The sequence below is a fragment of the Myotis daubentonii genome, chromosome 18 (assembly GCF_963259705.1).
Source record: "Myotis daubentonii chromosome 18, mMyoDau2.1, whole genome shotgun sequence".
In the NCBI taxonomy this organism is placed as follows: domain Eukaryota; kingdom Metazoa; phylum Chordata; class Mammalia; order Chiroptera; family Vespertilionidae; genus Myotis; species Myotis daubentonii.
In genome coordinates this window covers 17,688,318-17,715,191 of record NC_081857.1, presented here as the reverse complement: position 1 = coordinate 17,715,191, position 26,874 = coordinate 17,688,318, and the positions used below count along the sequence as shown (strand labels likewise).

Below are 26,874 nucleotides of genomic sequence, written 5' to 3'. Positions count from 1 at the left end.
AACATGTGGCATTCATGTGCTTTATTTATGTAACCTGATATTTTTATTCATTTATTTACTTAATTTTTATTTTCTTCAGGAAGACCCTATTTGGAGTTTAGGGTGAAATTCAAACTCATAAATACTTGTTTCCTTAATAAACTTTGAGTATCCAGTCTGTCATGTACATATCTGCCTTTCCTGAGATCATGAAATATACCTAACATGCAATTATTCTGAGATTAAAGTGCTGAAACCCTGTTAAAACCTGGAATTATATAGAATAGAGATGCCAAGCAATGCGTGATAAATGAACGCTAATCACAAATGTTAAAACAGTTTATTAATATTATTGCGCCATCTTTTTTTTTTAATATAATTTATTGATTTTTTACAGAGAGGAAGGGAGAGAGATAAAGAGTTAGAAACATCGATGAGAGAGAAACATCGATCAGCTGCCTCCTGCACATCTCCTACTGGGGATATGCGCGCAACCCAGGTACATGCCCTTGAACGGAATCGAACCTGGGACCTTTCAGTCCGCAGGCCGACGCTCTATCCACTGAGCCAAACCGGTTTCGGCGATTGCGCCATCTTAATAAAATCTTGCTTGGTGTGAGATTTTCAAATTCATTCTAGTGAATATTTATTCTCATCATCAAAACCAACGTGGTAACATTGTGTAATTTACATGCCTGGATTTTTGTAGGTTGAAGATACAGGAAGATATACATGTCTGGCCTCCAGCCCTGCAGGAGATGATGATAAAGAATATTTAGTGAGAGTGCACGGTAAATTTCTACCCTAATACCTAGTTAGAAGCCGTATTTTATGGAACATGAGGCAACTCCACAGTGGACCATGAGATATGATTATGTATTAGGAAATATGTATTTTTCAAATCTGATGCTTATATTTTACTGATCAAATGCTTTTAAGGAATAGTTCATTGGGTTTTGTTACTTCTTTTGATCCTGCACAAATAATTCATATTTAAAATCAGAATATAAATTATGATAAAAAGAAAAATTGTTTAATTCATAATCTTACCACACAAAGATAAGACCATTTTGCATATTAATATTTTGTCACAGAAATCTGGTCAGAGAGCATATAATAGTTAACCTGTTTCTCAATCTCACTTAATGGAATGGTGAATATGTTTTCATGTCAAAAAATATATCTTTATAAAATGACCTTTTGGTAATTGCACAGTATTCTATTTAACGTATATGCCATCATTTATTTAACCCATTACTTATTTTTGGATATTTAGGTTGTTTTTATATTTAAACCAGTATAAGCAACACTGTTATAAACATCCTTGCATATACATGTTGACCTATTTCTTAATTATCTTATTTTGATGAATTCCTGTAAATATCTTGCTTGTTTACACACACACACACACACACACACACACACACACACACACATATAAGGCCAAATTATGTTCTAAAAAGTTGGACCAGTTACACTCTGGCATAGAAATAGGAATTGCTCTTCATGAAAAGGAGCTTTTTAAAAAACTAAGCACATTTTTATCTGATTCTCATAAAATACCTAAGTGACGAGGCAGTGCAAACGGTAGGGCTGGTGTAATACAGGAGTGTCCTCCTCCAGCCACCTGCCGTACACACCAATTCAACCTGCCACTATTGACATGTAAAGTGTGTGTTATAATATGTTACATTAAAAAGATACATTTCTGCATATTAAGAAAAATATATACATTTCTGTATATTTTTATAGACAAACCCTAATTTAGTGGTTTTAAAATCTGATGTTCAGGGAAAATCATTACCAAGTGTATCCTGCACATGGAATCCCTTCTTTGTGCCAGAGTTTCTTTACTTGTTAAATCGTGATGTTAATGTGATTATGTTAGTCATGTGGCTTGGAAGAATTTCATTCCTTACTGTATGTAAAAGTATTAAGTAAGTAAAAACACATGCCACTGTTTGTAATCATTTGTACCATAAACTGAATGTTTTATTAATGCCTTTTATTTCACACAGCAGAAGCAATATTTGTTGATTACATATTATAATTCAGAGCGTTTTACATCTCATTTATTGAAAGCCTGTGGTGTATTTTTCTCACGCGCAGTACCCCCTAATATTGCCGGAACTGATGGGTCCCAGGATTTCACTGTGTTACGGAACAGACAAGTGACGCTGGAATGCAAATCGGATGCAGTGCCCCCACCTGTAATCACTTGGCTTAAAAATGGAGAACGGTTACAGGTAAGTCTTGGTAACTTCCAAGGATTCATTTTGAGAGAGAAAAAAAAATCAGTTGTGGGGTCTTGGCTAGGTAGACAAAACCAAACATCAGGCTACTAGTTTTTCAACATTGCAGGGGTGGGCACAGGGTCCCTGGATCCGCCTTCTTTTTTTCTCAACTTTAACCTGGGTAGTTAGTAATTAGTTATGGGTCAGAAGATAGGTATTGTGATCCCAGACCTGCCATAAAGTGGCCCAAGCATGTATCTCCTGGAGCCCATGGGTTCACGTGGGATTTGAAACACTCAGTTGTTTCTGACCTTGAGCGAGAAGAAGCCTTCAGAGTCTCAAAAGAACTGACCTGTCATGCCACGTCTCTACAGCAACCCTGTTACTAAATCCCCTGGTCCAAACTTGGACCTCACGAGTAACCCCAAGAACCTGTGCAACACCAGGAGTCTGGGACTGGAATCCTTGAAGAACCAAGTTACTGGCTCGCTAAAGCTTCCCATTCTCAGCTAGAGTGGCCTGCCCATCCTTGAGTGGATCACTGTGTCCAGGAGAACTGGGGACATGTGTTATATCTGCCTTAACCGCACTCATAGACATGGTTCTCCTGGGTGTACGTTTTTTTAAATCTATCTTTATTGTTGAAAGTATTACAGATGTCCATTTTTTCCCCACTGACTCCCTCCACCCTGCTCCCACTGCCCCCAGGCCTTCACAGCACTGTTGTCTGTGTTCATGGGTTATGCATATATGCTCTTCTCATGGGTTTTTTGTTTTGTTTTTTGTTAATCCTCACCTGAGGATACTTTTTCCATTGATATGTTAGAGTGAGTGGAAGGGTGGTAGGGAGGGAGAGAGAATGAGAGGGAGGGAAAGAGAGAGAGCGAGAGAAAAAAAAGAGAGAGAGAGAGAGAGAGAGAGAGAGAGAGAGAGAGAGAGAAACAGATATGAGAGAGACACATCGATTGGTTGCCTCCGCACTTGGGATGGAACGGCAACCCAGGTATGTCTGGGCCAAAGCTCTAACCACTAACAAACACTGGCCAGGGTCCTCCTGAGTTTTGATACAGGGTAATGGTGGGGGGAGCAGACAACGTGTACTGGTAAATAGGCGCTCTACAGTTTACTACAGTGACTGTTGATGTTATAAAGTAACATTTCACTTCCTTGTCCTGACATTTTAATGATATTATTTTACTTGCTGAATCCAGGCAACACCTCGAGTCCGAATCCTATCTGGGGGGAGATACTTGCAAGTGAACAATGCGGACCCAGGTGATACAGCCAATTACACCTGCGCTGCCAGCAACATCGCAGGAAAGACTACAAGAGACTTTATTCTCACTGTCAATGGTAAGAAAAATTAATCATTGGTTCACAATTTAAAAATTTAGCGAAGGACATTTGAGTAGGTAATAATCTTTTTAATGAGTATATTAATTCTCATGGTTCCTATTTCTTTAGAAAAAGACAACATGTAGTATTTGTATTGTGGCCATATTTGGACTAACTCAATTTCACAAAAATTAATTAAAGACATATTACTCTAGTTTAGAGGATAATATGTGCCCAGTTGTCATCAGCATATCCTAATGTTTCATGTCATTCAGATCAGAGCCATTCAGGAGGTTAATACACTAAATTTCCAAATGACAAGTGGCCCATTATTTAGTTCGCCTTTTTTAAAATATTTTTTTATTGATTTCAGGGAGGAAGGAAGAAGGAGAGAGAGATAGAAACATCAATGATGAGAGAGAATCATTGATCGGCTGCCTTTTGCACACCCCCACAACCCAGCATGTGCCCTGACTGGGAATTGAACCCTGACCTCCTGGTCCATAGGGGCCACTCAACCACTGAGCCATGCTGGCCAGATTAGTTCACCTTTATTGATGTTGGTGTTTCAGTGCACATGTACTAGACAGAAACCGCCATTGAATTTCAATTTTATCGAACAAAAAATCTAAACACTAAACTTTGCCGAGCTTGAGGAAGATAATACAGACTTCCCACCAGAACAGTCCCTTTGGATTTTTAATGTATGAAACTTTGCAGGATATTAGGTGACCCACACAACTAACATCTCTACTACTAAAATTAAAATTCAGGTTCCCCATTCCCATATGCATTGGATGATTAATAAAATGCATGCTCTGAGACTTGCATGATTAATCACAGATGTGCTTTTTGTTAAAACAGCCCACTTTCTGTTCTTCATTTAACGTGAAGTGGTGCCAGTGTTAACATTCTCTGACCATTATTTGGCCAAAGAAAAATAAGAAATATCATCTTTAATTTGCATCAGACTAAAGCTGACTTTTATGTAAGCCTCTCTTCTAGAAAGCCAGATTTCACACACCATATAAGGGATTTAACACCCCCTCCCCCATCTACACTTGATTTTTAAACACACATATCTTGAATAATATTTTAGGAGTAAAACCCCGGTTCTATTTAGACTAACCCGAATGAGCTGTGGGCAGAGTTACAGATGTGACTCAAAGCTCACCTTGTATTATGGCTTCAAAGTCTTAGTTCAGGCTGCGTTATTAACACAAATGAAGTCTTCCATATGCATCTCTCGTGCAGTTCCTCCAAACATAAAGAATGGCCCCCAGAGTCTCGTCATTCACCTAAACAAGTCAGCCGTGTTGGAATGCTTGGCTGAAGGTGTGCCAACCCCGAGGATAACGTGGAGAAAGGACGGGGCTGTTCTCTCTGGGAATCACGCAAGGTAACAGCTCTGGAAAGGGGTGAGAACTACTGTAGGAACTGAAATACAAATCCTTCAATCTTTTGTCCAATGCATTATTTTGAACTTGGTATATTAGAATGGGTCTCTTCATCTTAATATGAGAATCAAACTATAGTATTTTAAAAGCATAATTCCTAAGACTTACATCCAAAACATAACAATGACCACCCTTCCAAGATCACAATCCCATCTGCTGGGCACCTTTGTAGAATATCCCTTGTTTCCACCAGCATGTTGGCAATTTCTGAAGCAGGAAAAAGACCGGAGATGGAGTGAACTAAGTCTTGAAAAGTGCTCTCAGTCAAAATGTGAGTCATCAGAAAAGGCTGATTCGAGGGACTTCATTGTGATCCTTCTTGTAGATATTCCATCTTGGAAAATGGATTCCTTCACATCCAGGCAGCACATGTCAGCGATGCTGGGCGATATTTGTGTATGGCTACCAATGTTGCTGGGACCGACCGCAGGCGGATAGACTTACAAGTCCATGGTAAGTACATTTCTATGAATAACATCTAGTCCTTGGGTCACATGTTCTTTGATACCCTAAACCGGTAAGGTCTTAAAGACCTTCATAGCCCTAGCCGGTTTCTCAGTGGTTAGAGCATTAGCCTGCAAACTGAAGGGTCCCAGATTCAATTCCAGTCAAAGGCATGTAGCTCAGGTGCAGGTTTCAATCCCTGGCCCCAATGTGTCTCTCTCACATAGATGTTTCTCTCTCTGTCTCTCCCTCTCCCTTCCACTCATGTCTAAAACCACTGGAAAAAATATATCCTTGGGTGAGAATTAACAAAAAAAAGAAAAAGAAAAAAGTGAAATATACATATTTTTAAAAAGACTTTGCTATCCAAGGCTATTTACATGTATTACACTATATTATGAACAGGCAAGACCCATGTTTTCTCCTCATTATGAATGGTGCCATCACAACACTATTTAAATGCACACAGTGGTATTGTTTTTGTAACTATGAGGCACAAAATGACTAATGACTAATGACTAATTTTGCTTGGGGAGAAATACTTCTGACAGCATAGTATTTGCTGAGTGTTTCCCTCTTATTTGGTGACTGTTTTAGTTCCTCCGTCTGTTGCTCTGGGCCCTACAAACATCACTGTAACTGTGAATGTTCAAACGACTCTGGCTTGCGAGGCTACTGGCATACCAAAACCATCCATCAGCTGGAGAAAAAATGGGCACCTTCTCAATGTGGATCAAAACCAGAATTCCTACAGGTAAGAAGTAGTTTCATTGAAAAATCCCACCTTCTACTTAGAAAAATATTTAAAAGATAATTAAGATTTATATCTAGCTATGAAGACAACAAATAACTTAAAGTATGAAGAATTAGCTAGTGTGTGGAAAGTATTTCTTTTTTATATATGAGATTAGTCTTCCAACCCAAAATCCTTTTCTGAATCATTCATGCAACCTTTCTATCCGAAGTCTGTTAGTGAGGTCTACAGGATTAGATTTCTGTTCTGCTGGGGGTTTTTTTTGTAGTTTTTTTTTGTTTATTTAGCACCTTTGGGCATTTCATGAAGACAAAGGATGATCGCATGATTTAGTACAAAAGAAAAATTATTCTGTAAAAACAATTCAAGTTTTACTTGTCCAATAAAGCTCAAATTTTATACCTTGAAACACAACTTGGTATTTGGCAGCATGTTTGGAAGGAAAAACAGCGTTTTCTCCTTTTTTTCTCTCTCTCTCTTTACATTTTTCTGGGTTTATTACCCAGAAAACCCATTTTTCCTAGGTTTATTTCTGGGTAATATGGCAGTATGTTATTTTTAAAGTTTAACATTTAAGTCACTATGAATTTCTGATGCTTTAGATGAGCATCAATTAAGTTAACAATTAAGTTAATAGTTATCAAAGGATATGCAATAGTACCTTAAAAAAAAGTTCTCTTTGGAAAGATCTTTGACAAAAATCAATTCTAATGCATCAAGAAATATGAGGCTAGGAGTGTTTCCCTTAAACTGCTGCCCCTCCCCTCTCTTTCTCAGCCTTTGACTCTTTTGACATTGGGCTTTAGTGACTTGAGGGTACACACTATCTGAAAAATGTACAATGCCCTTGAATTAAAAAACATGTTAAATATGTTCCCAATCAGTCCAATTGTTTCTATACTGCCAGTGCACAGTTTGAAGTAAAAAAAAAAAAAAAGATATTCTTATTTAGTTTACTTTAAATAATGTATGCATATTTACTAAGCCTCCTAAACACTTTAACTTCAAATGGGTTGGAAGGAGAAGACATTGATATATGTGTTGTGCCCAGATTTCAAAGTTCCCAAGACCCCCAGGGAGCCAGTCAGTCCGATGCAAAAGCAAAGAGTCTTTAATGCAAGCCGGGTTGCGTTCCCTGTTCACCAGACCCACCGACACAGCGGAAAGTCCAGTGGCCGAGAGACCGAGGCCTGATGGGACAGGGGGCTTTATAGGGGGGTGGAGTGAGGGCAGGAGAGGGGACTGTGGGCCCCGCCGATTGGCCAGGCGCTAGTCGGTACAGGATGTGGTCATAGTGATGGCGTGCACTTCCCTTGATTATTATTGGTTAGTCCAGAGAAATCCTGGGTGTGGCTAGCAGCGGCTTCCCCTGGTGAAGAAGCACATGGCTCTGTCCCAAAATGGAGGACCCAAGGCAAGATGGAGGACGCAGTCCTCGCCCGGCTCCCGCTGCTGCCGCCCGAACACGCCGCAAGGCAGGATGGCCCTCCCGCACAGCACCTGCAGCCGGCCTGTGGGCGGACCGAGACTCCCGCAGCGGTGCGTCTGGGCGGCACAGGCCCAGCACGCGGGGTGCGGCCGGTGGAGTGGCCCAGCTCTGGAAGAGCGGCATCCACTCAGAGCAGGCCCGGCCCACGGGGCCGGTGCACTGCAGCATGGTGGCCTTCCCGGGCTAGGGCACGCGTCCCACTCCACTGCCGCCGCTGCTGCATTGGGGCCGGGGGTCCACGTGGCCCGCGTGGGCCCAGTCCGGGGGGCAGCGGGCGGGTGGCAGCCCGCGCCGGGCTCCCGCCATGGGCCGGGGAGCCAATGCCCCCCCCTCATGGGGCCTGGTGGCCGGCCACGCAGGCCCCCCCCCCCCAACGGGCCCCGAGGGCCGCACAGACCCCCGGCCCCAGCACGGGCAAGCTGGGAGCCGACCACAGGGGAATGGAGGAAAGAGCCAGGTGGTGAGGCCTTCTACTCCCACGACCTCCCCGTGGTCGGTCACCGCCCGGCCCCACCTCTCGGCCCGCCGCTGGCCACCATGCAGCCGGTCCGGACACTCGGACCCGCTCCGGGGAGGCCAGGCCCTACGGCAGGCACGGAGGGATTCCAGAGCCCGGCGGGCCACACTGCCCCCCCCCCCCCCCCCCCCGCACCGCCGGGAGAGGCGGGCGGTGCACCTTTCAATATGTACTATGCATCTCCAAGGTATCCAACACAGGTAAGGAGACATGTGAAATAGGGAAAGGTACAAGACAGACTAGTAATTTCCCATCTATCAGTGGAAATAACCAAATACTAGCCTGCAAAGTTATTGGTGAGATTTAGAGATAATTGATGTGAAGCATTTGAGAAGGTGCCAGGAATGTATTCAGTGCTCAGTAAACAGTGGTTCTCATCAGCCTGCTCTTTGCACTATAGTCACTTAGAAGGGCATGGCTGATTATGATAGAAGCAAGACTCCCCCTTCAGACAATCCTTCTACCCACCGCTTCCTATAGATGTCAAGGTTGAGACCCTATTAACCAACTGCCATAGGAACTTCAAGTCTGATACCTAAAGTATCCAGAGAAATGATGCTCATTTTACCATGAGAAAAGTTCCATTTCCCTCAGTTCATAACACGGCACCATGTTGAACCAACAGGAAACATTTATGTGAACTGATACATAGAATCTCACTGCTTTAAAATCTTTCTTCTAGGCTCCTTTCTTCAGGTTCACTAGTAATTATTTCCCCTTCCGTGGATGACACTGCCACCTACGAGTGCACTGTGACAAACGATGCTGGAGAGGACAAGAGAGCCGTCGATCTCACTGTCCAAGGTAGAGCTGGCTTACTGTGTGGAGTGAAAGTTATGCTGACATCATTCATCCTTCCAGCCTCACAAGGGGGCTTCCTTTTCCTCTCGCTTAACATTTCCTTTCAGTGTAGAAAGAGAAAAAATGTTTGATAACACTTTGGAAATCTATAAGCGTTGGAAACATGGCGTTTCCTTTTTTGTGTGTTATTATTGTTGTTTTAGTTCCACCTTCCATAGCTGATGAGCCTACAGACCTCCTGGTAACCAGACACACCCCAGCAATCATTACCTGTGCTGCGTCAGGAGTTCCATTTCCCTCAGTTCACTGGATGAAAAATGGTATAAGAGTGCTTCCCAGGGGAGATGGCTACAGAATTCAGTCCTCAGGTAAGATCGAGTTCCGTGATTGCACAGTTGTTGATTGCAGTCATTACGAATGGATGGCCTCACCTGGCTTTTTTTGCACCAAAATAAAAGAACAAATTACATCTACATTTCTGGAGTTAGGCAGCTGGAAAATAATTCAGTGCGAGCTTGAAGGGGCCCTAGGGAAAGGAAGAGAGAAAAAGTATAAAAACAAAAGAACAATATCTAAGACTGATCTGAGTATAATAAGCATCATCACTGGGATTTTGTGGGCATATTCACTAAACCTAAGGTTGAACAAATTCACTGGTTGACTTTGAGTGAACCGCATTTCTTTCATTGGCCAAATAGAATGTCTATTTATTTAAAGTACATGTAGTGCCTAAAATAAACTACATACACCATGTAGTTTTGGATGATAAAGCCAATATGGGGTTATTGCTTTCAATTTATAATTTAGCAGGTAAGGCTGGATGATAATTGCTGTAATGGATAATTTTTGAGGGTGGTAGCCAATATTTATAAAAGTTAAGTATTAAAAACCTATAGTATTGAAGAGAGAGAAAAATAATTCACTTATATGCAAGTATTGGTGGTTCACTTTGGTGTTTCTGAAAAGCTCATCCTGCATCGGGAAGGTGCACTGGGGATAAAATAAAGCAACAACTAACATCCAGGGGCTTTAGGATTGTGTGCATATTATTCTGAAAGAATTTGTTTATTTCTTCACTAGAAGGGAAATAATGGAAGGTTTATTCTTGGGGTGGAACTTGGCTTTCAAAGCAAAGTATTTTGCTGTCTCAGAAACCCGTAGAGGTTCATAACAATTAACATCATAAAATATGCATTAATTATCCATCAGCACAAAGTATCGTGCTAAAAAAAAAAGTTTGGAACTTCCTTATAATGTTAAACAGAGTTACCACATGACTCAGCAACTCCATTCTTAGGTATCTACTCAGAAATGAAAACATGTGTCCACACAAATACTTGTTTGCAAATGTTCATCCAGTATAATTCATAATAGCCAAAAGTAGAAACAATTCATTTGTCCACCACCTGGTAAATGTGTATAAATCCATGCAATGGAATTCTATTTAGTAATAAAATGGAACAAAAAGATTGACACATGCTACAACAGGTGAAACTCAAAAACTGTGCTCACAGTGAAAGATGTCAGACACAAAAGACTTCTGTATGAGTCCATCTGTATGAAATGTTCCAAAAAGGCAAATATATAGACAGAAAGTAGAGTAGTGGTCGCCTAGGGCTGGGTTGGGAGTAGGAGTGACTATAAATTGGATGAGATTTCTTTTTAGGAAAATGGAAATATTCTAAAATTCGATTACAGTAAATATACTAAAATTTGTGAATTGTACATCTAAATGGGTGAATTTTATGATATGTAAAGGTTGCCTGTATAAAGCTGTTAATGATGATTTTAAATGTAGTTTGCTGGGCACTTCAGGGGGTACAAGTATGAAGATAAGCCAAGCACCACTGTGCTATGGGGATGAGAACCATAGTTTATCGAACCAGAAATACAGGGATGCCCTGTGCATGGAAACTTTTTTTTCTTTTTAGGAGCAATTGAAATATTTGCCACTGAATTGAGCCACGCGGGAAGATACACTTGCATTGCCAGGAACGCGGCTGGTTCTGCACATCGACACGTGACCCTTCGTGTCCAGGGTATGGAAGACCATTGACTCATTAAAAACTTGACGTTGGCTTTTTGTTTTGTTTTGCCATGTTTATTCTAGAGCTGTGAACCACAGTAACATGTTGAGGATAAGAAAGCCTGGTAGGTAGTCTTCAATAGACTAAAGAAGACACACAGATAATAAACCCTACAGAACAATTCCTAAGTTATTTTTCTTCTTGAGTCTTTATAACCTGTTCCTGTTTCTGGTCTTCTAATGGAAACTGGCTACAGTAGCAGCAAGACTTAAAAAAAAATGTAATGTGGCCAATATTCACTTTTCCCTGGGACAGTCAATTCATTGCAGTTTTGGAATTATGAATCTGGGCACGTTTAACCTCATGGCTGCTATAGACTTTTCTGCCACCAATGAGTGGCATTGCTTATTTCTGTTGATTGGTTCTTCTAGAGCCTCCAGCCATTCATCCTCAGCCAAGTGAGCTGGACGTCATTCTAAACAATCCCATTCTGTTACCATGTGAAGCCACAGGGACACCCAGTCCTTTCATTACTTGGCAAAAAGAAGGCATCAATGTCATCACTTCAGGTACCTCCCACAGTTTCTATCAAGAAAACCGTGGCTAGACGGTGCTTTCTGATTCAGAAGTCAGTGTCATTTTTTTTTTTCCATGAAAATAAAAATTCTTCTCACTCCTCTTTCCTTCCTGTGATGTAGGCAACGGCCATGCAGTTCTTCCTGGTGGCGGCTTGCAGATCTCCAGAGCCGTGAGAGAGGATGCCGGCTCTTACATGTGTGTGGCTCAGAATCCAGCTGGTACAGCCTTGGGCAAAATCAAGTTAAATGTTCAAGGTACCCAAATCACAAATCCGTATGTCTTCATTGCACAGCTGCTGTAACCATGGATACCAAAATTCATATGTCTAACATAGTTGTTAACTCTCTTAGTTTATGTCATCTATGACCCTTATGAAGAAAAAAATTGTATGTTTTGGGAGGGTTTTTTTGGCCTTGTTTGTATAAGAAAACTAAGGCATCTCATCATATTTTGATCTTCTGTGAACGGCTGTTTGGGACTCTGTTTCATTGAAGGTGATTTTTAAAGCCATTCTCTGCATAATTGAAACATTAGCTTGCAATATCCACCTAAAAACATATTATAATAGCAGTTAAACCAATTTGATGGGAAGAAAATGGTTCTTAAGACAAAATGTTTTTTTTCCACATTTAACTCAAATTTTCTTGATATAATGTTCATATCCTATGCATTGCTGTTGTGAATTAAGTGCACTGAACATAGGTTCTGAGCCACTGAGTTTGCTGATTATGCATTTCCTTATAGCGTGATTTTTTTTTATGATGAATTAATTACTATAGTAAAGCTCACTTCCTGCAGATTGTAAATCTAATTTCTTTGTCTTTTTCAACAAATATTTATTGGGATAATAAGTGGAAATACATTGAACATGACAGACATGATTCTTCCCTTATAGTATGGAAAAGAAGAAAACTACCAAATAAATAAAATAATTATAAATTCTGATATATGCCATTCAGAAGAAAAAACCAACGGCTGAGATGGAGAATAATGGGGAAACGCGGGGACCACTTCAGTGGTTAAAGTGCTTTGTTTGAGGAGGTCCCATGTGAGCTGAGACTTGATTGATGAGCTAGGGTGAGCCTGTAAGGTGGCGGAGTGTCTGAAAGAGGACAGCATGTGCAATGGCCCAAAGACCGGAAAGAGTAAGAAGCAGCATGCCAGTGTGGCTAGACAGTGATGAGTGAGGGGGAGGCTGGCAAACGTGAGGGCGGTCAGAAAAGAAGGCAGGGCCAGTGCATGGCCGGCCGAAGGACCGAAGGAAGGTTAGATTTCATTGTCTGTGCATTGGGAAGCCTTTAACCAGAACTCTGATTTGGTTTTAGGATGATCTCTTTCGCCGCGATGCAGCTAGCAGTTTAGAGAAAAGGCATAACTAGAGCTGGAAGAGCTATTAAAGTCATCCTGGCAGGGTATCATGGTCTGGCCAGGAGTGGGGAGTTTCAAGGGTTAATGAAAAAAAGTAATGCCTTGAGAATATGTATGGAGGTGTAATTGCCATGATTGCTGATAAATCAGATTTGAGAGGCTAGGAAAAGAGAAGAATCACTGGGCTTTGGGCTTGAGCTGCTGAGTGATGATTGCGCCACGGGGAATGCAAGGAAGGAACTGGTAGGAGAAAGGAAACCAGGATTTGTGCTTAATCATGTTAAATGTGGGAAACTATTCAAAATCCTAGTAATGTCAAGTAGAGAGATATGAATATTTATGAATTCAGGACTCATGGGAGAAATATAATCTAAGATATCAATGAGGAAGTAGCAATTATATTTTAATTCACAAGATTGGTTGAGAATTTGCATAGAAAAGAGCTAAGGACAAAGCCCCCTGGGACACTGCATTGTTTAGGGGTCCCAGAAAGGAGAAGACACTGGAACAGATAAAAAGGAGAGGGCAGAGGAGTCAGACAAGAATGAGACTGAGGGTAGGAGAGGAGAGTTTCAACGAGTGAGAGGACAGCTTTGTTGAATGAAAGTGAGAGGTCACGTAGGGTAAGGACCAAGAAATACTTATTGGTCTTGACAATACAGAGGTCATGGAAAAGAACAGTTCCAGACTGAGGGTTTTTGTTTTGTTTTGTTTTGTTTTGTTTTGTTTTCACCAATTGATTAAAATTATCAATATGAGCAATTATGGGACAAAAAAACACATTAAACAACTAAGAGCATTTCAACATCCCAAAAGCAGCCAGAGATCATTGTGTGCTCTAGAGATGGGAACAGTTCTGAATACAGCCGCTCCTTGCTGATACAGTATGTAATTGCAAGCACGGATTCAACCAGATAATTTTGGTTGGTAAAAATAATTATAACATGCTTATTCGTATTTTTTCACAACATGGAGATTTTATTTCACTCATCACCTTTAGCGTAGCCTAAGATTTGGTCTCGACATAGTTGACCATTTCTCCGTAGCCTCTGGAGATGTGGAAGATAGTCCTAGCCCGGCCCCCCCCCCACCCCCCCCACCCCGGGTCTTGCCAAGCACTGAGGGTCTTACTTGGAAGAGTGGAGTTCTCAGAGATCTCTTGTTTCTGATTTCATTTCTTCATCAGCCTGTGGTAACAATGAATATTGTTGGCCTTGTCTCTCAAGCTTTTTTGAACTGGTGGTGGATATTTCAGAGGATTTTTTTTTTAAATTTTCCATCATGGCTATCTCTGCAACTTGTCACCGTCTCTGGCCTTGACGGTGGGGAGGCCATCCTCTTCCTCTCCTTCCTTTGTCCTGTGCTTGTGGTTGGTTGTTCTCTCATACTAATTTAAGCTGTCTTTAAGTCTCAATAGAATACCCAGACCAATACCTAATGGCAGTCAACCTGTTGTAAACACTAGGAGGGAGAAGTCCTTATCATCAGCCCTTCCATAATTTTCTGAAGAAGTGGGAAGAGTTTTATCTATACAGGTTTTTTTTTTCATGACCCATTCATTTATTTATTCATTCATTCAAGTAATACTTCATTAAATTTGGCCACTGTATATGAGACACCATACGTAAGCACCATAGAAAATGCATAAGTAGAGAGCAGTTAAATAATTTCCAAACTTTGAAGGGGTCTGTTTTGAAAGCTTAAATAGCTGAAGTGAATCACACAATACATGCATGTTAAAGAAGTGCCTATCAACACCGCCTAAATTTTCTGGACATGGAATTCCTTGGGAATATATGTTTTTATCCTTATTTAAAGTTGATTGTTGTTGACATTTGTTAACTCTGTAAAGAATACTTTTCTGAAATGAGGTCAATGAAAACAAGCTTGACCCTTTGATGATATGCTAAAGTCAGGATTTTATTATCTCTGAGACTTCACTTTGCTAGGGGAGTACTAGAGTATGTGAATGGTACATTCATACTTTTAAGATGAAACTTGAACTTTGTATCTTTTAGTTCCTCCTGTCATCAGCGTCCATCCAAAAGAATATATCATTGCTGTGGATAAGCCTGTCACACTACCGTGTGAGGCGGACGGCCTCCCACCGCCTGACATCACGTGGCATAAAGGTGGCCATGCCATTGTGGAATCAGTCCGCCAGCGCACCCTCAGCTCTGGGGCTTTGCAAATAGCCTTTGCTCAGCCGGAGGACGCCGGCCAGTACACATGCATGGCAGCTAACGTGGCAGGATCTAGCAGCTCGAGCACCAAGCTCACTGTCCACGGTAGGTGGTTTCACACAAATTATTTCAATCTACAACATTACCATGGCAAAGAGAACACACGCGCACGCGCGCACGCTGCAGGTACACTTGCCCTTCAAATCTATTTTCTGTAGGCATTTATTTGCATGTGAGAAAGAGATACTTTATTAATGTGTCCAGGATAGTTAATATGCTGCCAGTGATCCCCTCATATTGTGATTACTGAGATCTGTACTTTGGTGTATGAGATGTCCATTTGTGTTTGCGACTCTTCTGCTTCACTTCTCAAGTCGAAAGTCATCTCCAAACTAATCACCACGACCTACATTATAAATATAGTGTGAACCCGATGAGAATTAGAGATCTATTTGATTCATTGTTTTAAAGTAGCAAAATATTTACAGGTATAGTTTTGTAACAGGAAAAAGGTACCACATTTTCCTTTGTTTTCAAATGACAATATCTAAAGATCAGTATTGGAATATTTTAGTTGTTAAAATATATTATAAGACTAATGATAGATTAACTATTAATTTTAGTGGTGGGAAACAGTGAGCAAATCAAACTGTTTCTAACTACTATTTCCAGAACTGTTGTTAGTACTGGTAATATTAGTATTGCTAATAGTAGTTACTCTTGTTTTAATAATGAGTTTCTGCTTTTTTTTCAAAAGTTTGTGAAAGCTATTTTTATTTTTCAGCTGTATTTGAATTTCCTACAGCTTCATAGTTACAGTAAAAGTTCAAGTGAAATCACTTTTAATTGATAAATGAATAATTTAGCCAAAACAAAAAAATTACCATTATGAGTTTTCTACATTTCTTTCCGAAGAAATATATTGCTTTTGGTTCATACATTTGATCTAATCAATATATATATATTAGTCCCTTAATAAATAAGGATCTAATAAATAACACTCCTTATTTTTTCGTATTTGTAGAAAACTTACCAAAATTTACCAGATACTAAACAATGAAGAAATCATTAAGATTTTAAAACACATGCCACAATTCCTGCCCACAAAGCTGGACATCTGTAATGAACTCTTAATGCCAAAACCTCAACCCCAAGCAAATTACAAAATACCATTCTAACTAACAAGTGGGTTCAATAATATGTTTTTATTTTTAGAGTATTTAGAAAATAATAAAAATAAGGACGGTGTATATCAAAATGCATGGTGTGTGGCCAAAATGAAACTGAAATATAAAGGCATTGCCTCAAATTATCCATTTTGAAAAGGAATGAATTGAAGTAAATGTACTAATGTTGGAACTCTATAACAAGTAACAAAATAAATAACTCAAAAAAAAACCTGTGTAAAGGAGATTATAAAAATACGGCATGATTCAATAAAAAATGAATTGAATATTTATGATGTACCATTAAACAAAATAGGTTCTTATGTTTTTCATATTTGTAATGTTTATGCATATATTCATTCAATCATGTTAGTATATTTTCTCATATAATTATAAAAAGGATGAAAAATTGGAGTTTACACAATAGCTTTACTTTTACTGAGACCAACTGTTGTCTGTCACTTTTTAAAGGGTATAATAATGGATCCATTTCTCACTGATGTATTTGAATAATTTCAAAGTTCATTGTTTTGGGAGGGAAGATATTTTTACTTTTTGATCCAAATATTCTTAAGACTTTAAAGACTTTTTCCTTCAGAATATCTTAGCTCTACATCCACTGAAGTATTTTATTAGTACACCAAAACATTCAATTTATCTTTATTGCCAAAATTCTAGTTCAAAAAGTTGAGGCACAGGAAATATTTGGTATCACAATGCACAGAGTGATGAAATCACTATAAATTTCCTTTGTGACAGTATAAAACTTGAATTAAATGTCTTGACCTGCTTTTACCTGCGTCTGTTGTAACACGTGAAATACTGCAATAATTTATTTTTTCTTTAGCATTTTGTGATATTCAGTATGGGGCAGCGTGTTACAGTGTTTAAACTGGTAACTTTCATTAGTTCATTCTCACAATATGTCTCTGATACAAATCCAGCAGTTTACAACAATAGAAGCATGTTTGGTGTTTGTTTTACTTCACTGCAAAAGGAAAAGAAACTCAAGAAAGTCAAATAAAATGTAAAGATTTTCAACCCTGCCCTAAGTCATCTGCCCTGAAACTGTAAAATACTCAATAAGTTCAAATCCATGACAGGTTTTGCTAGCATCAAAAGTGTTGATTGGTTTTATAGTAACAAACAAATTAATATCTTAATAGATTTTTTTAGTATTTCTAGCAAATTTACCTTCCAAAGACTCTTTGTTGTGCTAATTTTCAATGTAAAAAATATATTTTTGAACTCAACACCCTGAATGATCATCTATTTTAAACTCTTCGTAGTGCCACCCAAAATTCGAAGTACAGAAGTATACTACACGGTCAGTGAGAATTCACAGGCTGTTTTTCCATGCGTGGCTGATGGAATCCCTACACCAGCAATTCACTGGAAAAAAGACAATGTTCTTTTAGCCAATTTGTTAGGAAAATACACTGTTGAACCCTATGGAGAACTCATTCTGGAGAATGTTGTGGTAAGTGTAACAGACATGGATAGTACATTGAGCCAGATTGTTGATTTATCTTCTTAACTTTCAATAGTTTAACTTGGAGATATGTTTTTTAATAATGAAAGAAAAATACTCTTATAAATTCAGTTTATAAAATTAATTTTACACTTATTTTATGTCCCAGGTCTGAGACTAGTATTAAACAGATAGTAGGAACTCATGAATGCCCTCCTTCTAAAATTGTTACTTTATTTTTTATGAAAATACTTTCTCAGAAAAAAATTCTAAGTGTCTTTGTTATATTCCATACTTATAACCGTGTATGGGAACAATTAGGAGAATGGAGATGTAAGAAAGTCTGATATGCTATTAAACAAGTATAAAAAAATAGTTTTCTGGCTCTTTCAAGGTTTTTAAATAACCCTTTCTAATCATTGACAAGGAAACTAAAGTCTTAGGGATCTATGCACGCTGAGGTTTTTTTCCTATTCTCAGGTGGTACCTCATCCATCTGCAGAATCGTAGCTATCAGAAGCATCTCGGTTTTTCACTGGTTGTCCCCTTGAGGAGGAATATATTAAAATGATAAAGTTGATCCCATTTACTTTATATGATTCAGACCCCTGGGATTACCAGGTATATAGCCCTAGTGGTAGGCTAGGTCAGTAGGCCCTAACTCAATCACATGTGCCAGCAAAAGTCTCATTTCAAATCTAAAGTTCCTTCAGAAGTAAGATGGATCATTATTTTATGTACCACTAAAAAAAAATGTAAACAAGGAAACTAGAGCAGATGACCAGTTTTTAAGTTGTATTCCAATTTCAGAGAGATTAAAAGTTAAGCTAGAACAGGAAGGGGGAAAGGGAAATTGGAGTTCAGTTTTGGACATGAGTTTTAGGCATCCAAGCAGAGAGTTGAAATGAGAAGTTCAGTTAGTTGGAATTTAGAAGAGAGATCTGAGCTGGAAATACTGGTACTCATATAGAGGGGTATTTTAAGCCATAAGTCTATATGAGTGCACCAAGGAATTAAGTGCAGATAAAGAAGAAAAGAGGGCCAATGACTGGGACCCTTCACATGGCAACATTAAGATGTAATGTTGAGGGGAAGTCAACATTAGGAAATGGAAAATGAGCAACCAGTGAGATAGGAAAAAAACTAGGGGAGTTGGGTACCCAGGAAGCCAAGTGAAGACATGGTCTCAAAGAGAAGGGAGTCATAGTTTTTTCACATGCCACCAATAAATCCAGTAAGATAGTCATCAGTGGGGTGTTCTCTGTGTCCCCACCTGTTGCTGGTGGGAGTGGGCTTCTTGGGGTGCCACAGGAATCAGGGTTTCCTGAGGCCTCCACCAGAAGATAGGTATTGTGGAAAGTTTTCTTCCTGTGGAATGAAACCCTGGAATTTCCAAGGTCCCATCTCGCTCCATCCTGCCCAAGGAAGAGTCCCATTTTACCTTCAGCAGAGCGAGGATTAAAGCCAGGGTCCAGAGTTTCCACTCCATATTTGCACAGTCCAGTCTAGCATCAGGCTAGCTTAGCTTGTGTTCCCAGCTGCAGTCCATTGTGTGGGGGCTGCATGGCCATAGACCATGCAGCCTCTAGGGCCACATGGCAGGCTAGCACATGGACGAGTGCAAGGAAGCAGGAGAGAAGCGAGGAACAAGAGAATGAATGAACTGCTTTATCGGGGGATTTTACCCTTTCTAAGATTTCACGGGCTTGCAGTGGCTCCACCCCCTTTAGCCAGCTACCCTGGTATGTTTTTTCTAGGTTAGAATGACAGACAAGCACCTTTCCTACTTCGCTATGGATGCATCCATTTCCCCTTTGTCTGGTCTCTTCCCCCAGTGATCTTCAGGGCAGGGACTGGTAGAAGTGTAAAACTGCAGCTTCCTGGTAAAGCTGCCCAGATGACTAGGCTTATAAAGCCTGGCCTCCCCTTGGTTCCTTTCCTGATATTAAGAACTAGCTAGTTATGATGGTAAGATGCGTGCCAAGAACTGGCAGTTGGATTTAGCAAGTGAAACTTCAGAATTGTAGGTAATACTGCCCCTACTCTTGTTATTTCCTTTAAAAAGTTGGTAGTCTTTGGTGCCACATTACCCAGAGCGCCAACTCTACTGTCGAGACGCAACCAGTCTTTAGAAATACTTGTTCTGTATTTGCACAATGCAGAGCAGAAGTACATAAGCTGTTTGATAAACTTTAGAATCTAAAGTTTTGTGAGCTCTTGGGGCCATAAAATGCTAGAGTTCTATAAGGTACAGGCTTTTGTTTAAATTCGTATACATATTAATTTGTTATGCCGAAAGCTAGACAGATGGGGCAGACTACAAGATAGAAATTTAAACTGTCTTTATATAAGAATGCTCCTTTGGGGACCAAGCTGTGCAAGTTTATGTATTTTGTCTAATGCGATGTGAGACTATGTAATTTTAAGCACTATGACTTTTCTTTCTTTAAGCTGGAGGATTCTGGCACGTATACCTGTGTTGCAAACAACGCTGCAGGTGAAGACACACACACTGTCAGCCTGACTGTACATGTTCTCCCCACTTTCACTGAACTTCCTGGTGATGTGTCATTAAATAAAGGAGAACAGCTACGATTAAGCTGTAAAGCAACTGGTATTCCACTGCCCAAGTTAACATGGACCTTCAACAACAATATTATCCCAGGTTGGTAATTTAATTCTTCAGAAGAGAAGAAATACGCCCACAAAGAACTCTAATCCAATCTTCATTCCTTTAGCTGTGGGAATTGATTGAAAGTTACATGAAGAATTGATTGCTCGCCCAGGCTGATGGGGCTCATTTGGTTGGGCATCATCCCATGCACTGAAAGGTTGCCAGTTCGATTCCTGGTTGGGGCACATGCCCGAGTTGCAGGCTGGATACTGGAGGGGGGCATGCAAGAGGCAACCAATCAATGTTTCATTCTCACATCAATGTTTCTCTCTCTCCCTCTCCTTCCCTCTTTCTCTCTCTCTCTCTCTGAAAAAATCAAAACAGAAAACAATTTAAAAAAGAATTGATTGCTCCACGTGCTGTAAAATGTGTAACGTGGTCTGGATTTTCACCTGTACCTCGTATATTATATTCTTGCCATTCTTTTGAAAGGATAAGTTGGTCACAGGACCGTATATTGCAGGACATAAGTAGATATTTTTAACCCAAAAATAATCTGTCTCCCCCAGGAGAAAAGTGTATTGTAACTACTGGCACCTAAATTTATCCCCACCTGATCTCCTTCATCATTGATAAATGAATTAAGTCGGCTACCATTAGAGTCTTAATTTTACAGAGAACTTGGCTTCTCACTGTATGCATTAATCTCTATTACAGTGTAGATTGAGTATGTAGAAATTTCTAGTCAATATGTGCACTACATATTGATGTAGTTAGTGCCTGGAACTCAAGAGCTGGGACAACAAATATCTCCTTATTTGTTAGACTTTCTTATGAGTATAAAGACGATGCCGTAATAAAACTTGTCCAAAACTGAGTTCTGAAATCCTGCACTATTAGAATTTAATAAATATCTTTCTAGAAATGTAGTAATAAACTTTAGATCTTTCTGTTACAAATATTTATGTTAATGACTGGAATTCATCAACTATATTACATTAATAATAATAGTATATGTCACTAAAGGAAAATAACGTACAAAAATATCTTAAGTACTATTTTCTGAAGGTGTAGTACTTATTTAGCTTTAAATTTTAAAGCCTACATTTTCACTTAATGTTCAGCAGTATGAAATTTTAAAAGGTAGTTTGAGTGGGAAAATCATGCAAGATAAATATATACTTAATATAATTAGATATTGGCTGGTATAATCAGAATCTTATTTAGTATCAGTTGCTTTAGGATTAACCTTATAGTGTACTCCAAATGTTATAACTACCTTTGTAAGTATTTATATCACCACTGATTATGGAGAAGTTTAAATTATTACAAATTTAATCATGTTGTTATTACCTAACTGGTGTACTTCTTCCTGGTGTACAGACATTCCTTCTGACCTGCCAAGTCAGTTGAATTGTAGCTGAAAAAAAGTTCATGTTTTTGATGGAAATTGTTTGGGAGGAAAAGTGATGGTGAGATAAATTAAATGGAAAATGTTATATTTCTGAGTGAAAGATTTTTGAAACCCAGAGGGAGTATGAACCAGATTTAGGAGACACTTGGAAATGAAAGGTGTATTTTCAATCTAAAATAATTTTTAAAACGTTTGTTTTCACTCTCTTTGCCTGCTTTTCATTCTTCAAACAAGCATCTATAAACAGAGCAAATAGCCCAGAGGAAGGGATCTGTGGGAAAGACTCTCTTCTCCAAGGTCATGATGAGATCTCGGGTACAATCGCTGACTAACACATAAATCTAACCTGCAAAGTACGGAGCTGTTGTGATTGTCTTCCTAGGTTACTGAGAGGCATTTGTGTTGTTCCCTAACTTGTTTCTCTCAGCCCACTTTGACAGTGTCAACGGACACAGTGAACTTGTTATTGAAAGGGTTTCCAAAGAGGATTCGGGTACTTACGTGTGCACCGCAGAGAACAGCATGGGTGTTGTGAAGGCAGTTGGATTTGTTTATGTGAAAGGTAGGTAGGGGGGTGCTCTATTTTTTATTCATAATTTATTTATAATAAATGGTTTGCATTTTCCTTTCTTATTATGTAGTAATACACCATACCTTCAGTTTGTTAATCCATTTAGTCCTAATTCACAGATATGCAAATTCATAAGAAATAGAATATTTTGAACATGCAACTCAAAGTAGGTAAGCAGTAAGTAAGGCGATCATTTGGCACAAAGTATAACCATCTGAAACTGGTGAGATTATCCAGTTGATTAGCATGAGCCGTTAATTTGGGGAAATTCATGGGGTTTGAAAGTGGCTGTACCCTTCACTAAATGACCTTTCTAAATAGCTCAACATCACAAAGAAATGATCAGAGCTTCCTTTTACTTACACTTGCCTTGTGTTTTTCCCCAGAACCTCCAGTCTTCAAAGGTGATTACCCTTCTAATTGGATTGAACCACTTGGCGGAAATGCAATTCTGAACTGTGAGGTCAAAGGCGATCCTGCCCCAACCATCCAGTGGAGCAGAAAGGGGGTGGATATTGAAATTAACCACAGAATCCACCAACTTGGCAATGGCTCCCTGGCCATTTATGGCACCGTAGTAAGTCGCACTGGAATTGTTGATCAACTGCCACAATGGATGCCTTTCTATAGGTGCCAAGGATGGGAAAAGTTTCTCCTGCATTTTTATTTAAATCGTAAAATCTGAATCAATGGGTTGTTATAAAAAAAACTGAAACAATGCTTCAAAGCTATTCTTTTTAGGCCTTTCGAAGAAGTATGAGCCATAAAATAATTTTTCTGCTTTGTTCTTGATCATTGGCCTATTAGTTAGCAACAGTAGAACAGGAAATTTAAGAATCACAAACACAATTACAAACAAATTTTAGGGCAGTTTTCATCACTAAGTCAATAACTTTATATTAGGCTTTCCAAAAACTTCAGTTATTTGGAAAATGAGTAGTGCTTTAAGTTATTCTAATTTGAGGGTCATGTGAATGAAATATTTTATCTAAAAATTTATCGGCTAGACTACATATGGGTAATTTGTTAACCTGTTTTTTAATTAATTGAAATAATAATTAAAATATGCAACCTAATCACCTAATCCAGTGACCACTCTTACTCTTTATTCTCCTTGGTTTTTAGTTTCAGCATTAGATGTTGTTGGTTATCCCCTAAATTTTGAACTAATCCCCATTAGAAAAGACTCCATATTTATTCATTTGTCCTGATTATTTTAATGTTTTTAAGCTACTATAAGAATAGCATCAACATGTTCCTTTAGTAAGGTAATTTTGGGTAGATAATTATTTTAAAATGCTATTTTTTGCTTTGGTTTCCTAGTAAGTATTATCCCAGAGAGCAATAATGAGCTGTTTTGAAAAAAACTAGGCTAGGAATTTCTTTTTCTACTTCTTTTTTTTTTTTTTAACCTATTTATGAGGTTAAAGATATGTAGGTTTTTCTATTTCCATTTAAACTGTCATCTCAAAAAGAAAATTTCATATAAACTAGCGTCATGGTGAACGAAGTTATTTGCCCTGCTCTGTAAGCTCACGTTTCCACAAACGCTGCTTTTTCCTTAGAATGATGATGCCGGTGACTACACATGTGTAGCTGCTAACGAGGCTGGGATGGCGGAGCGCAGCATGAGCCTGACCCTGCAGAGTAAGCTGCTTCATTACATTCCAATTAAACCCCTGATCAAAGCAATGTTGCCTATTAAAGAATGTCCACTTTCCTTAACTTTATAGCAGGTACATCAACGGCAGCTTTCAGAGTGTGTCCACTCTTATGATCTGCGGCTGACGGAGCCGTCGTTATTGAGCATCAGGCAGATACAGTTTGGCACAGACATTTTTCTCTATTTTATCTAACACACGCAGTTCAAAATCGCAGGTGCTTCATGGCAGTGCTTTTTGTTTGTTGTTTGTTTGCAATATATCCCATTGAATACTCTTCTTATAGCTCACTGCAGTTCTTATAAAGTACTTGCAAAGATGCCATTCTGTGGCTCTTTAAAGGTGTGTATTAAAAATAAAGACTAGTGTAAACAACCTCAAAAGTGCTCCAGATCTATCGCTATTTCTATGGAATCAATAACTATGTGATCTGGGCAGGCTTATCATACTCACCAAGAAGCCCCTCAGTACAAGCCCCCGGAAGAAAGCGCTTTCATAATTAGAAAAACAGGAAGGACTCCAGAGGCCCATTGGACAGCCCCCAGAACCACTTCAGGGACTAACCCCCGGACAGCATCATTGAGTTGAGAACTTAAGCCAACCGACTTTAGTGAATAGGCTCGATACTTAAGGGGATGAATTTACATCTTCTTCCTTCACTACGGAGAGATACTGTTGACTGGTATTTACTAACAGCTATTTGCCAAACCACTTTTCTGTAAGAATTTAACATTGAATAGATGTTTTTACAATGTCTAAGACAGTCTTTTCCCTCCAGCTTTATTAAGGTATAATTGACAAAATTGTGAACATTCAGAGTGTACAATGTGATGATTTGATATACGTAAGTGTTGTGACTTGATTACCACAAAGAAGTTAATGAACACATCCATCACCTTACCCAGTCACTGCTTGTTTTGGTTTATTTTTTGGTGAGAACACTGATGACCTATACACTTAGCAGATTTCATGTATACAATGCAATATCCTTAACTAAAATCACCATGCTATACATTAGCGCCTCAGAACCTGTTCCTCTTGTAACGGAAAGTTTGTATGCTTTGGCCAACGTCTTCCCATTTTCCCATCCTCCACCCTCTGGCAACCACTCATCTACTCTTTGTCTCTATGGGTTGGACTTTTTTTTTTTTTAAGATTCTACATATAAATGATAGCATATGCTATTTGTCTCTCTCTGTCTGGCTTATTTCATTAACACCGTGCCCTCCAGGTCTACCCATGTCTCAAACAGCAGAACTTCCTTCTTTTTTAGGGCTGAAATATATATATATATATATATATATATATATATATTTATTTATTTATTTACTTATATTTATATTTATATTTATATTTATATATATGTTATATATGTGTATATATGTGTTATATATGTTATATATATGTATATGTATGTATGTGTATATATATGTGTGTGTGTGTATATATACATATATATATAATACATGTATTCACACACCACACATACACCATTTTCTTTATCCATGCATCCATCAACAGATACTTAAGTTGTTTCCATTATCTTGCTAAGTGCATATTTATCAAATGATAACCTTGTGGAATGTTATTAGAAAAAAAAGTTGAGTTTGATGGTCAAATAAGTCTGAGGGGGGGAAAAAGATTAAACAACATTCATTCATTTATTAAATATATATAAAGAACACCCACTTTATGCAGTAAAGTTTCTATATTGCAGATCTTTCCAAAAATGTTAATATGCTGATGTGAGTTATAACTCAACAAGAGGAGGATATAAAATGCCACATTTCCCAAATAAATGTTATTCCCGTGAAAACGTCTCCCTTCCTTGTTTGGGTGAATGTAGGTAGAACATCACATGATTAATCTCTACTGAAAGAGTGTTCCACTGATCAGGTTTAAGACAGGCTACATTCGATGAGCTCATTTAAAATTACTGACAGTAAACACATTTAAATAAATGAGTCACATAAAAGAAGCCAAAAAGATAATTTGTTTAAAATTAAGATTAAAGAACCAGAAACCATGTCTTCATTTAGAGAAAATGACCATGTTTAACTGATCATTATGTGACTGGTGGAATTAAGTCAACCTTGAAAGATGTACATAAGGAATTTTATTGTTGGATTAATTTACAGCCTTGTGTGCATTTGGAAATGTTCAACTATGTTATCTAAATTAAGATTCTGAGTTTTATTTGACACTTTCTTTGACCATAATTACATGAGCAGATGAGCTCATTTGGTCATTATGTTGCCATTTAGTGTTGAGCGATTAATCTGAAATATTTACTTTATTCAGCAAGCTTATTGAATGCATAATGTAATCTGAACACTGGGAGAGAAATGAAAGTTCCTAGAGTGAGGTTAATGTAAACATCAGTAGGAAGGCAGTTATGTAGGATGATGTGGGCGTTTATATAAATAATACATTAATGACTCTCCCTGAGATTCTAACTTCATATGAAAAGACAATACATCAGTAATATCTTTACATAAAATACTAGCATATTAATGTCACAATAAAACACATTTTACTTCTTTTTGTTTTATGTTCTATTATTCCAGATATACTTCTCGATCTAAACTATGCAGCCACCGCCCTGAATTATCTGATATTTATTCCCTCTCTTTGAGCAGTTAATCCTTCCTTTTAACTCAATCCCACTAAAAACACTGCTGTCATCCCACCATATTCCTTCAAGCATATACACACTCCCCTTCGCTTACCTATTTAAATGCAAATCCTTCTGATTTTCATTTGAAGATTTTAACCACGTTTTTAAAACCTTGTATGCCACAGGATGAATC

At 38.7% G+C, this 26,874-nt stretch overlaps 1 protein-coding gene across 3 annotated transcripts in view; it reads left to right on the top strand.

The window, feature by feature from the left end:
* HMCN1 (hemicentin 1) overlaps nt 1-26,874 on the top strand; it is a 378,235-nt gene that overhangs the window by 306,759 nt on the left and 44,602 nt on the right. For all 3 annotated transcript variants that reach the window (XR_009449952.1, XM_059675580.1, XM_059675579.1), the window contains exons 70-86: nt 689-770; nt 2,089-2,225; nt 3,425-3,566; nt 4,803-4,947; nt 5,331-5,458; nt 6,047-6,203; nt 8,892-9,013; nt 9,214-9,378; nt 10,942-11,049; nt 11,469-11,606; nt 11,736-11,870; nt 15,003-15,272; nt 17,623-17,813; nt 20,256-20,469; nt 22,260-22,394; nt 22,790-22,980; nt 23,969-24,050. Coding sequence is in view for 2 of the 3 variants with exons in the window: in XM_059675580.1 (XP_059531563.1) it covers nt 689-770; nt 2,089-2,225; nt 3,425-3,566; nt 4,803-4,947; nt 5,331-5,458; nt 6,047-6,203; nt 8,892-9,013; nt 9,214-9,378; nt 10,942-11,049; nt 11,469-11,606; nt 11,736-11,870; nt 15,003-15,272; nt 17,623-17,813; nt 20,256-20,469; nt 22,260-22,394; nt 22,790-22,980; nt 23,969-24,050 (2,542 nt within the window). In the remaining variant the exon portion in view is untranslated. The remainder of the gene's footprint in view (nt 1-688; nt 771-2,088; nt 2,226-3,424; nt 3,567-4,802; nt 4,948-5,330; nt 5,459-6,046; nt 6,204-8,891; nt 9,014-9,213; nt 9,379-10,941; nt 11,050-11,468; nt 11,607-11,735; nt 11,871-15,002; nt 15,273-17,622; nt 17,814-20,255; nt 20,470-22,259; nt 22,395-22,789; nt 22,981-23,968; nt 24,051-26,874) is intronic.